Source organism: Homarus americanus, unplaced genomic scaffold, assembly GCF_018991925.1.
Source record: "Homarus americanus isolate GMGI-L3 unplaced genomic scaffold, GMGI_Hamer_2.0 scaffold6317, whole genome shotgun sequence".
Classification (NCBI taxonomy): domain Eukaryota; kingdom Metazoa; phylum Arthropoda; class Malacostraca; order Decapoda; family Nephropidae; genus Homarus; species Homarus americanus.
This window is the reverse complement of record NW_024730668.1, coordinates 16,699,974-16,712,689: the sequence shown is the minus strand read 5'-3', so window position 1 is coordinate 16,712,689 and position 12,716 is coordinate 16,699,974. Positions and strand designations below refer to the sequence as shown.

Here is a 12,716-nt window from a genome sequence, read left to right as displayed (position 1 = left end):
TGCCACCAGTAGATAGGTAGATATTCAGGAATTAGAAAAAATATAAACATATGATTAATAACAAGGTGCATTACTTAATTGGAAAAAGAGATGTCACCGTTGAGTAGTGTAGAGGGAGTGTTGGGCAGTAGATGTGTCATATCTAACATGAAAGTAACCTCATTTATAGAATATTTGTTTCAATCACAGGGTACAGAAGTGTATGGTAGCCACACATGTTCTTCTGTACTCAGTAGCGTATATATGTTCACGGAAAGGGGGGGGGGGAGCAAGTTTCATGAGTCAAGATAAGGCTATGTAAAAGGATACCCTTTTTATTTTTCATTCACTTTTTTTAGCAAGCATATTTTATTTGCATAACAGTAAAATAAACAGATATACAGTAGGTTTAATTTGCAGTTGCATATTTGTAAACTGTTATAAAACAAATTAAACAGTGTACAGAAAATTGTATTCATAGAACATAAAAGTTTCTTGCAAAAAATATACAATAAACATGTTAAAAGAAAGCACATTTTTCTCTTCTAGGATTGTTGCAAAATTAAGTACTTGGCTATGGAGAGAGAGAGAGAGAGAGAGAGAGAGAGAGAGAGACTATGGGCAGCTGAATGAGCATTCACTTGTAGCAGTTGTCATAGGAAGTGTTGCAAGAATATATATCAGAGTTTGGATGTTTTGGTATGTGCCAAATTCTCTTCAAACTTTTAGTAAGGCAACAGCCTTTTTGGGTCTGTCTTTCTCCATGTCTTTTCCAAGTTTTTTGCCATCTTGCAAATTCTGCTTGTACCTCCTCCATACTGCCATCAAGGTATCAGGTAGCAGAGCTTCTACTATGAACTTTGCTTAGAAGTGAAACGCTCTTTCAATTGCAGAATAACTGTGTCAATGAAAGGCAAAAAACAGCGTGCCTATACAGTGGTCCCTCGGTTAACGAGCACAATCCGTTCCAGCAGGTTGCTCGTTAACCGAAACCATTGTTTCAATGGGTTTTTGGGTAATTGGTTCCAGCTCACCAAAAATTGCCTAAATTCAACAAAAAAGGTAAAAAAGTACACTTACTTTGAGGTGTGTATGTAGAAGGCTCCTGGATGATGATGATGATGATGATGATGATGGGAATTAGATGGGGGTGGAGGAGAAGGGAGAAGAGAAGGCACTGGGGTGGAAGAGAAGTCACCCCATGGCACCATTTCACCCGTAAAATTTTAGTTCTCTTGGTGTAATTCAAGATTATTTTCTTTGAGTCAACACTGCATTGCATTATATATTGTCAATATGCAAAATAAATTTCAAAATTACCAATAATTTGCTTGGAAACACAGGAAAAAAGCATTTAGTTGAAGAGAGTCTCAAGCAAGATGTTACCTCCACTGAAAACAGAGAGAGACTAACGCCTGTCTGGTGTGTTAACAGGCTGGATGGCACGCCAGAAACTAGTTTCTTTACCTTCAATTATGTTCAATAATTGTTAAAATGACTAAAAAAGTTAATATTAAACTTTTAAAATTATTGAATACATGTAGTATAAACTTCTTGATATTTACTAAAATAGTAAGGAATTTAAGCCCTAAAACCGATTACACGTACTGTATTGGCGGACTAATACTACAGCTGGTGGATCGCCAAATGCAAGCGAAAACATGTTGAAATCGACTCGTAAAAAACTCGTTAATCGAGGGATTGCTCGTTAACCGAAGTTAAGAATCTTATGGAAGGTAAATCGTTAACCGAAATCTCGTTAACCGAGGCGCTCATTAACCGAGGGATCACTGTAATAGGAGTATGCATCATCAGCTGGGGTATAAGACCAGGTCTGTTGTCGTCTTTCACTGCTAGGGGCTTTAATTTTTCTCCGGCATTTATGTTCTGCATTCTCAAATAATCTTTGGAATGTATCATCATTTCTGTACATTTGCAACACATCCATGCAGTTCTTCACACTATCAAAAGCTTGTACCAGAGCCATCTCAACACCTTGCAATTTCTGAGATAGAGGTCTTGTAACATTTAAAGTAGCTGATAGAACCTCCATACTTCCAAGGAAAGTATCTGATGTCATCCTCTTTAAGAAAGATAGACATTTTCCCACCAAAGTTGAGTCCTTTTGATGCAGAGAAGTCTTCTCATGCTTTTACAACTGCTGGATACAATGCTTTGAAGATTTGAGTGGACTCTTGTGCCTCAACCCATCTTGTGGGGCAGTGCTTTTTCAGTCTACTATGAGAACCAGAAGGACAACTCTTGGTTATCTTACTTTGCAAATGAGCTGAACGCTTGTTTGGTTCCCTGAAGAATGTGATTCTCTCTCTCATGATAATTAGTGCAAACTAAATTTCTCTTACATTTGCTGCTTTCTCTAAGCAAATGTTAAGGCAATGAGTCATACAATGTACGTATGAAGCCTTGGGACACCTATCCATTATATGCTTTTGTACACCACTGAATTCACTTGACATGGCAGCAGTGTGGGGTATGGGTGGTTTGTTCGGACTCAGGATGGGATGGAGAAAGGAAACTCACAATGTGCTCTCTGTATACATGTATTGGATGTACAATGCAGCTTGGTGCTGGGAAGTGGCAGCGTGGTTACAAGCGTGATGGAGAGAGAGCTGGTTGGTGAGGGTGCTCAGAGGAGGACAGCTTGTGGGTCGCCATGCTCGCCGGCAGGAGCTACTCAGCGACAAACAGCTTTTGTAGGGGAGAAATCCACTACAGCAGCACATCATACCCTTGCTCTACCATGAGCTCTGTGTTGATGTGTGATTTGTGAAGAATGCTTAACTGTAGTAGCTAAGCCATTACCTGTCATATGTGGAACTAAAGAAAAGCACAGTAATCTTTCCTGCACTGAGCATGACAGAGTGAAAAATTTCACACTGGAGTAGTAGAAGTGGTGAGAATAGGGGGGGCCATGACCGAGTGAAAAATTTCACACTGGAGTAGTAGAAGTGGTGAGAATAGGGGGGGCCATGACCGAGTGCCCCCCCCCCCCCATATACGCCACTGCCTATACTGTACTTCCATATTATTGATCTCATCCCCGAAATTTTCTGGGTAACGGCAAAATGTTCTCGGAAGTTCCAGTGATTGCCCACTACATCTTCTCTCGAACCTGGAAAAATATCCCTCATCCCCGGAATTTTCCGGGTAACGGAAAAATTTTCTCTGAATTTCCAGAAAATGCACCTAATTTTTATCTCTCAAACCTGGAAAAAACTCCCCCATCCCTGGAATCTTATGGATATCGGGAAATTTTGGGGGGAATTTCCGGAAAATGTGCCCCTCAGAAAATCATTCCCAAAGCCAGAATTTTCCAGAAAATTCCGGCTTTGGTAACGATTTTCCGAGAAAATTTCAATTCCAGCTATCGGAGAGTTCCGGGTTTGAGGGAGTCCTGCTAACGGAGATACCTGTATTACTGTACACTGTACCTGTATTGCCAATCTTCATCAGTCAGGTCTCAGACAAGACTTACTTGAATCGCCCATTGATGCAGAACATTTTTGCCTATAGTACTGGTGTGATATTATATGAGCTTATTTGTACTACAGCTTTTATTTCTAATTTTTACACTATTTATATCTAAAGAAATATGATTATATTTTTACATCATTGTACTATACTGTATATACATAAACCTGGTATTTTTCTTCCCGATTTTAATTAGTGTGTGTTTCTGTACTTCATAAGTTTCTTCATCCTCAGAGGCACTTGGGGAGCAAGTTATGGTACACATCTAGGTTCTGTTTTGCATGAGCTGGCCCACACCCTTGACTTGGGCCACACCCCACATGGCATCATGGCCAGAGGCTTTGAGGATCTGCATGTATTCTTCACGACCACCAAGCTCACCTCGGATTACCTACCCCAGTCTCCCCATCACAGGTGTGTGTGTGTTTCCAGCCACTCATGTGCAGGTTCCATGGTTACCTTGTACAGTATTTTGTTGTTCTCAAGTACAGTAAAGCCTCCGATAACGACGGTTCAACTAACGAAGATTCATATCTAATACCCTGGTTAATTTAAGACCCAATTCAATTACGTCATTATTTTCATCGTATTTACGACAAAATTAAGAAAATATATTACATTTTTGTATAAATAATAACTAAATCCCGATATTATATATAAACAAACTCCTTGCGCACGGAGGCTGCCAGGCTTGTTAGTGGTGACTCCAGCATCACTCGTATAAACAATCGCAGCTGGTGGGCCCTTTGTTTTCACACATCTGAACAGGAAAGGGAGAAAAACTTTATCAGGTTTCTTACAGTATTTTGCATCTCTATTCAACATGAGCAAGTGGTGTTGTTTCAAAAGCTAAGAGAAAGTGTATAAGCTTAGCCGAGAAACTGGATGCATTAAAACGATATGAAAAAGGTGAGAGGCCTGTGGGTATTATATAGAGCAAGCAATGAACGTATTTTCTGAAGTGGATCCATTAGCAGAACAAATCATTAAAATTTAAATAAACACAAATGACCTCTACATAAAGATGTATAATGAGAAAAGAAAGCAGCTGTGCAAGGTTCTTTCGACAGCTTTATTATTCGAAAGCCTAAACCATCAACTTCAGCTACACCATCAAATTCAGTATCATATGCAGTTTCAACAACAACTTCAGGTTCAGTAACAGTTTCAGCAACAGCTTTGTGGAAAGCTACAGATTCAGCCAGAGTTGAACCTGATGACTGAGTAAAAACTCGCACAACATCATTGGCTGTCCTTATGTTTTAGATTTTACCACTGCAGTATTGGTGAGTAGAATTTTTGTTTAACATTCGTAAGTATTATATGAACAGTAAATAAGTGTTGGTTTCATATTCATATGTAGAGAATTGACGATATATTTTCATATTTACGCATTTACTGTACATACGTTGGCGTTCCCAATCGTCTCGCTTTATTTCTTTACCAGCCAGGGTCATATTTTCTTCAGTTTCTTATGTAGAACCATCGTCACTCATGAAAACAATGCCGTTTTGTCTCCTTGTGTGTGTTTTAATATTCTACATATTATTAATGAATTGCATTGTTCATTTCACATATATAAACATTAATTCAATCAAATACAGTGGTCCCTCGGTTAACGAGCGCAATTCGTTCCAGAAGGTTGCTTGTTAACCGAAAAACTCATTAACCGAAACCATTGTTTCAATGGGTTTTTGGGTAATTGGTTCCAGCTCACCGAAAATTGCCTAAAATCAACAAAAAAGGTAGTAAAGTACACTTACTTTGAGGTGTGTATGTAGAAGGCTCCTGGATGATGATGATAATGGGAATTCGAATGGGGGTGGAGGAGAAGGGAGAAGAAAGGGCATTGGGGTGGAAGAGAAGTCAACCCCATGGCGCCATTTCACCCATAAAATATTAGTTCTCTTGGTGTAATTCAAGATTATTTTCTTTACATCAACACTGCACTGCATTATATATTGTCAATATGTAAAATCAATTTCAAATTGACCAATAATTTGCTTGGAAACACAGAAAAAAAGCGTTTATGTTGAAGAGAGTCTCAAGCAAGATGTTACCTCCACTGAAATGACACAGAGACTGACGCCTGTATGATGTGTTGACAGGCTGTTTGGCGCGCAAAAAACTAGCTTCCTATACTTCAATTATGTTCAATAATTGTTAAAATGACAAAAAAAATTAATATAAAACTTATAAAATTATTGAATAGTACAAACTTCTTGATATTTACTAAAGTAGTAAGGAATTTAAGCCCTAGAACCGATTACTGTATTGGAGGACTAATACTACAGCTAGTGGACCGCCAAATGCAAGCGAAAACATGAGGGGCGCTCGTTAAAAACTCGTTAATCGAGAGATTGCTCGTTAGCTGAAGTTAAGAATCTTATGGAAGGTAATTCGTTAACCGAAATCTCGTTAACCGAGGGATCACTGTATATATTCAATAATAAACAATAATGAATCTTTTGTACATTTTCTTAAGATAAATGACTATGTTTCCTTGATTGTGAACGTATACATTGGCGTTCCACTATCTGTCTCACTTTTTTTCTTTAATATCAGTGGTTACTTTACTGTACATTAAATAATATTAATTAAAACATACATATTTTTTTGCATTAATTTTACTACAACAACAACAACCAGGGTCTTATTTTCTTCAGTTTCAGGTGGATAACTGACATTATGGGTGTAAACACTGACAACAATCCCATCTCTTATCTTCTTGTGTGTTTTAATATTCTACGTATTATTAATGAATTGTATTGTTCATTTTGCATATACCATATATACTCGTGTATAGTTCGAGTTTTTAAGACCAAATTTTTAGGCAAAAAATTGGGGGTCGTCCGATACATGCGTAATAGTTTTGTCAGGTTGAACCCGTGCATGATGGGAAGGGCGAGGAGCAACTTTTAGCTTCAGACCTGAAAAATATTTACCATTTACTGCCAGTAAACAATGGAAACGTAAAATATGTACCAATTAGTAATGAAAAGTTGTGCAGTGCCTTCAGTAAATGAAGCTCACCGACTTACAATTGGCTAAATTACCTTACAACGTGCTTTCAGTAGTCTATGTTGAAGTTCTTTGCACAGGCTAACTTGTCATATCATATACGGTATCACAGTTCTCATTGATCTACAAAAAATACCGGTATTAAAAACCTTTTCGATATTTCACACTTAATATAATACCCGGTAATCTACTTCAACCTCCTATTGTTTACAACGACACATGATGCATCACGCACCACCAGCTGTACCAGCTAGACGGTACACATGTTTTTCGAATCGTTTTCAGTTAAAAAACTGTTACATCACCAGTATATTTTACCTTGACTGTGCCTGAATGAATATATTCTCGGAAATAAATAGTAGTTTTGCTGAAACGTGATGTATTTTAATGTAAAATAGGATAAAATACATGACGAAAACAAAAGATTTTACCTAACCTTCCGATGTTCAAGAGAAGTTACTCGTTTTTTTAATAGTTTTTGGTTAAAATATTGTTACATTACAATGGTATTCTATTCATACTGTGCTTGATATAATGCATTCACGGAAATGTAATATTTTTGCTGAAATGACGTACGTATTAGGGTGTGTCATACGGAGGCGAATTTTTTTTTTTTGAGTTTGAAAAATCGGCCCATGGTATTAATGATGTAGTTCTATGTGCAGAATCATGTGATATCTTCAGATTTGAAAAGTTTTCATTTTTTGCTAGGTAAAATTTAACTTGAAATCTTATGAAAATTCAGTATTCCCACCCTTTTACCAACACCACTAAATAGCTTATTTAAAGTAAAGTAAATGTATCAGGTTAATTTATTAGGATGAAAATGATCCAGAATAGTGAAACGAATGATCTTGACACATATATTAAATTTAATATTCCTTTAGAAAACAAAATCATCAAATACAAAAACCGGTTTTACTACTACGACCCGGTGTTGCTGCACACCATAGAGAACATGTCTTTCTTGCTTCTGTTTCTACTCATCACCTCCCTGCTGACCACCTGAGCTCGGATGTAGCCTTCCCTCCTCTCCTGGCTGTACACGTGACTGCTGGCCTCGCTCACTTGCTGTACACAACGCTCTATACTCTGGGTGTGCGAGGGCCAGGCAGGGACATGCATGGGGTTGTCCAGGAAAGCTCTGACTTGAACATTGGTGAGGCTGCAGGTAAGAGGGGGCTCACTGCCAGCCTGGATGTTATCCAGATCTATGAGATCAGTGAGGGTCTTGGCACCTAGATTGACTTCAGGAGTCTTCCTGACCCTGAAGGAATCGCACCAACTGATTCGTCATGCCCAGATCCTCTCATAAGTCTCATATCCAAGATCTTTTTGACTGCCACTCTTCTCTCCTCCTCATCCTTACTGCAGAGCATTGTCTGCAGAACTGCCTCGGGATGAGCATACCAAGATCATCTCCTCACAGTCTGCTCCACAATCTGAACAACCTTCCTTGGCTGACTCCTCAGGAGCTCAAGCTGGAAGAGAACATGCCTCGGACCTTCGGAGAACGATGACCTGACCTTGGTGTTGAACCAATTTGGCAAGTAGACACTCACGATGAATTTGACAATAAGTCTCAGGTTGTGAAGCTGGTTCCCTTTCAGTTTATGATGATTGACCCAAATTCTGCAGAACCTGAGAGCCGTTGTGAGCCACCTAGAATGTGAGACTGGACCTATCTGCAGGTAAGCAAGTCTATCAGGCATGACCCCAGTTTTGATGGCACTGCAAATCATGTAACCATAGTACTGGTCAGTACTCAGGTCGTCAATGACAGTATGTGCAAGCTCAACGAGTGGAGGGCCAACTGTGATTTTTTCAAAGCTCGGATTTATTTCTAACTCAGTGGCAGAGTCCAGCATCTTGCCAAGAGGACCAGACCATCTGTTGTTTGAAAGAGTCTTGCCATCCAGCTCCTGGATCAGATGTCTGAGTGGCAACTCGTTGGTGTGGAGGTCACAAACAATCCAGACCAGCTTTCTCCCAATCTTCCGCTCTATCCACTGTATGAACCCCCCTTGCCACCCTGTGTTCGTGTTGGTGCTGTCCTCTCCAATGGCCTGCAGGGTCTGGTCTACGTTCCTCTCTCTCAGCCAGTTCACAATGTTATCTGCCACTATCTCAGCTGGTTTCCTGATGTCATCTTTCTCTGGAGTGAAATGCCACAAATACTTCCCTCCTGGTTCACTGCAGCAGGAGTAGTGTTCCTCCTTCACCATGGCAGGGAACAACTTGTCAGAATCTCCAACTTTCAGGAACACTTTAGTGTTATCCCTTCTCCCATCAAAGAACAAACAATTGATTCCATTTTATCTTATCCCCTTATCAAACTCCTCTTCTAGGTTACTGACAAGTTTCTCCTGAGCTCTCCTTACTTTGTTATGATCTATCACCAGGTGAACATCATCAGGTGTTATCAAACCACCGTCAATCCAGGCAGCTGTTGCTACCTCTGCAGTTTCTCTGAGACCAGTGTGGTGTCGATGCTGGCCAGAGCTATGCTCGGGATATCTTTCCTATTTCGAATCTTATGCCTGGAAGGTTTGGGATCATTATTTTCTGGGTTAGGGACAAAGTCACCATTCTCCTGGTCAGCACTCGGATCAGCCATGGGGAAGTCATTAAACTCTGAATCAGCTTGACTCCAATCATCGGCCTTTTTTACCTCACCCTGGGCCTTCTCAAGTCTCTTTTCCTCGGCAACTCTTCTCCTCTTCTGTCTCTCTGTGGCAGCCTCCTGTCTCTTGGACTCCGGAATATCTTGGCTAGAAATCATGAGAGCCCCTATACTGCCAGTCTTCTCTCTCTGTGCTTTGACAAATGCCAGTTCGATCACAGGAATCTTCAGTTCACGCTTGCAAATACAGGAGATGTGGGCCTCGGATTTACAGTCACGATCGCATCCAAACTCAGGACAGAGAACAATTGGGCACTTGCAAGTAATTATGTCAAATAACTGGTCCAGTTGCTTGGCAAAGCTGTCCTTAACTGCAAGTTTTCTCTCCCAAGAGAGATATTCTTGCCTTTTCCCAACTGGCTAGCAGTCTCACTAATCTTCTTCTGACTTGTTATGACTGGAGGCTTGAACTGAGCGTAGCCAGAGCATTGTGCCAAGACAGCTTTATCATATCACTGGCAATGTCTTTGTTTGTGTAAGTTCTTGGTTCTTTTCACTGATTTGCCTGATTAAAACACCGTATTCCAAAGCATCTCTCAATGTAGGCAACTCCGACTTCAGGAGCCTTCCTGACCCAAGATAGTGACTGAGATGGCTGGATTTTTGGTTCCTCGTCCTGACACAAGCAGCCATCGCAAATATTATCAACTTATAAATGCATCAGAATCTGAAACAGAAAAAAATATTGTTAGTTGGGTTGTTAAAGAATGAAGTCAGAAAGCAATGTTCACTATTTAATTGTAATGCACTAATGCAGCTGTACGCTAGATTTTCGATAAATTTCACGCTAAAATTTACCTAGCAAAAGGTTGCAAAATATTGAAACTGAAATTATTTTCTGTTTATATACACTAAAATCTACCAAAAAAGTGATGGGCCATTAGTTTTAGCTGATCTTCCCTCCTATGACACACCCTAGTACGTATTACAGTGGAAAGTGCGATAAAATCGTGACGAAAACAATGACTCGCTTTCTTTCGTTCAAAAGATGTTACCGTAATCGCTTTTCGAATGGTTTTCAGTTGAAAAACTGTTGTATTACAATAATATTCTATCCTAATTGACTTGAATAAATACTATGATACCATATTTCTGAATATTTTCATTAAAATCCATCAAAATCATTTTCCTTGTCATCGTCTGCAGCACCAAACAGCTTCTCCCAGTCCTCTCCTTGAACAGGGCTAGAGGGAACGTGTTTTTCGAATCGTTTTCAGTTAAAAAACTATTACATCACACGTATATTTTACCTAAACTGCGCCTAAATGAATACATTCTCGGAAATAAATAGTAGTTTTGCTGAAACGTGATGTATTTCAATGTAAAATAGGATAAAATACATGACGAAAACAAAAGACTTTACCTAAGCTTCTGTTCTTGAGATGTTATTCGTTTTTTTAATAGTTTTCGGTTAAAATTCTGTTATATTACAATGATATTCTATTCATACTGTGCTTGATATAATACATTCACGGAAATGTAATATTTTTGCTGAAATTACGTACGTATTACAGTGTAAAGTGTTGTAATAATAAATGGTAAACAATTTGCCTTCGGCACTCGTGTTTCATGCACGGCGAGCCTCAGTTTATAGGACGTAGAGCGTTTTTAGTGAAGGTTTTGTTGTTCCATTACCCTCAAAAACGTGGGTCGAAGTATAAACGAGGAATATCGTAAATTCACGATTTCTTGGTCAAAAAATCAAGGTCGACCTATAAACGAGGGGGGTTATAGACGAGTATATACGATATATAAAGATTAATTCAATCAGATACATATTCAGTAATAAACAATAATGAATCTTTTGTACATATTCTTAAAAAGATAAATGACGCGGTATCCTTAAATGCACACGTATATGTTGGTGTTCCCAATCCATCTCACTTTTTTGTCTTTACTATTAGTGGCTAGCTACTTCTATTGTTTCATTTAGTAACATTAAATAACATTACTTAAAACATATATATTAATTTTTTTACATTAATTTTACTACAGCTACAACCAGGGTCTTATTTTCTTCATTTTCTCGTGTAAAACTACCGTCCCAGACTCCCGGCTGTAAACATTAATGAAAACAATGCCTTCCCAATTCACATCTCCTCTTGTGTGACCATATTATTATTCATTTATATTGTATAAGGTGCATTCAGAAACTTTATTTAAAGAATATACAGGTTGAACCCCCCTAATCTGGCACCCTTTGGACCTGAGCGATGCCGGACTATAGAATTTTCTAAACCACAGGTGGTCTTTGTAACTTTTATCCTCTTCGCCACTGATCGGCTTGTTAGCCGCTTGGGCGATCGGTCACGTCTCTTTTCCTTTATATTCTTCACCAAAAGGTCGGCTCGCTAGCCGCCCGGGCGATCGGTCACGTCTCTGTCACGCACTGTTGGCAAATATTGGGCATGCACCGGCTCCTGAATGTACCTGAACCCGCTCCAGTGTTGGTCAAGTCTTCTCTTGAAAGAGCTCACACTCGGTGCCGTCACAACACTCTCTGGTAGATTGTTCCAAGAGTTTACAACCTCACTCCGAAAAAGTTTGCCCTCACGGTTTTCTGGACTTGCGGCTTCTTCAATCTTGAGCTGTGACCCCTTGTGGGGCGAGCGTCCGCCAGCTCCAAGTAAGGACACTCAACTGAGTAGTGCCCCCTGAGATGCTTATAAACCTCAACTAGGTCCCCCCCTTGCCCGTCTGTAGTATAAGCTAGGCAAGTTCAGGCGCTCCAATCTCTCAGGGTAGCTGAGGTGCCGAAGTGCAGGCACCAGTTTGGTGGCCCTCCTTTGAACATTTTCAACCAACTGACAGTCCCTAGCATATCTCGGGGACCAGATGGGGTGACAGTACTCCAGATGGGGAAGCACTTCACTCCTGAAGATCGTCACGAGGGACGGACCGTCTAGATATCTGAACGACCTTCTTATAAGACCCAATAATTTATTTGCCTGATTTACCTTCTTCTCACAATGGCCCGAGAACTTCAGCTCATTGTCAACATACACACCTAGGTCCTTCTCACACACAGTCTCAACTAGTACATTTTCTTCATCCCGTTGGGACATATGGTACGCCTCCTTACCGTTGGTACGCCCCAGGTGCATCCTCTTACACTTCGTGACATTGAATCTCAGCAGCCATTCCTTCGACCATTCCTGGAGCCCACAGAGGTCCTTCTGCAGCTCTTCACAGTCCGCTTGGTTCTTAATTTCCCGAAATAACTTGGCGTCATCGGCAAACATTTGTATGGAGGAGTGTACAACATCAGGCATATCATTTATGAAACAAACAAACAACAGCGGGCCCAATACACTACCCTGCGGTACCCCACTTGTTACAGGTACAGATGACGATTTCGTGCCATTAATCACCACACATTGCTTGCGGTCATGTAGAAAGTCTTCTATCCACGCTAGGACATTTCCCCGAATTCCGTACCCTTCCAGTTTGATTTTCAGCCTTTCGTGGGGTACACTGTCGAAAGCCTTGGCAAAATTTAGGTAAATATTGTCGATATTACCACCCCGTTCTAGAATATGCC

At 40.0% G+C, this 12,716-nt stretch overlaps 1 protein-coding gene across 3 annotated transcripts in view; it reads left to right on the top strand.

Annotated features, from left to right (window-relative positions):
* Positions 1–12,716, top strand: part of LOC121867246 (putative zinc metalloproteinase YIL108W) — a 54,859-nt gene that overhangs the window by 14,798 nt on the left and 27,345 nt on the right. For all 3 annotated transcript variants that reach the window (XM_042367101.1, XM_042367102.1, XM_042367103.1), the window contains one exon: positions 3,706–3,885. In XM_042367101.1, the coding sequence (XP_042223035.1) occupies positions 3,706–3,885 (180 nt within the window). The remainder of the gene's footprint in view (positions 1–3,705; positions 3,886–12,716) is intronic.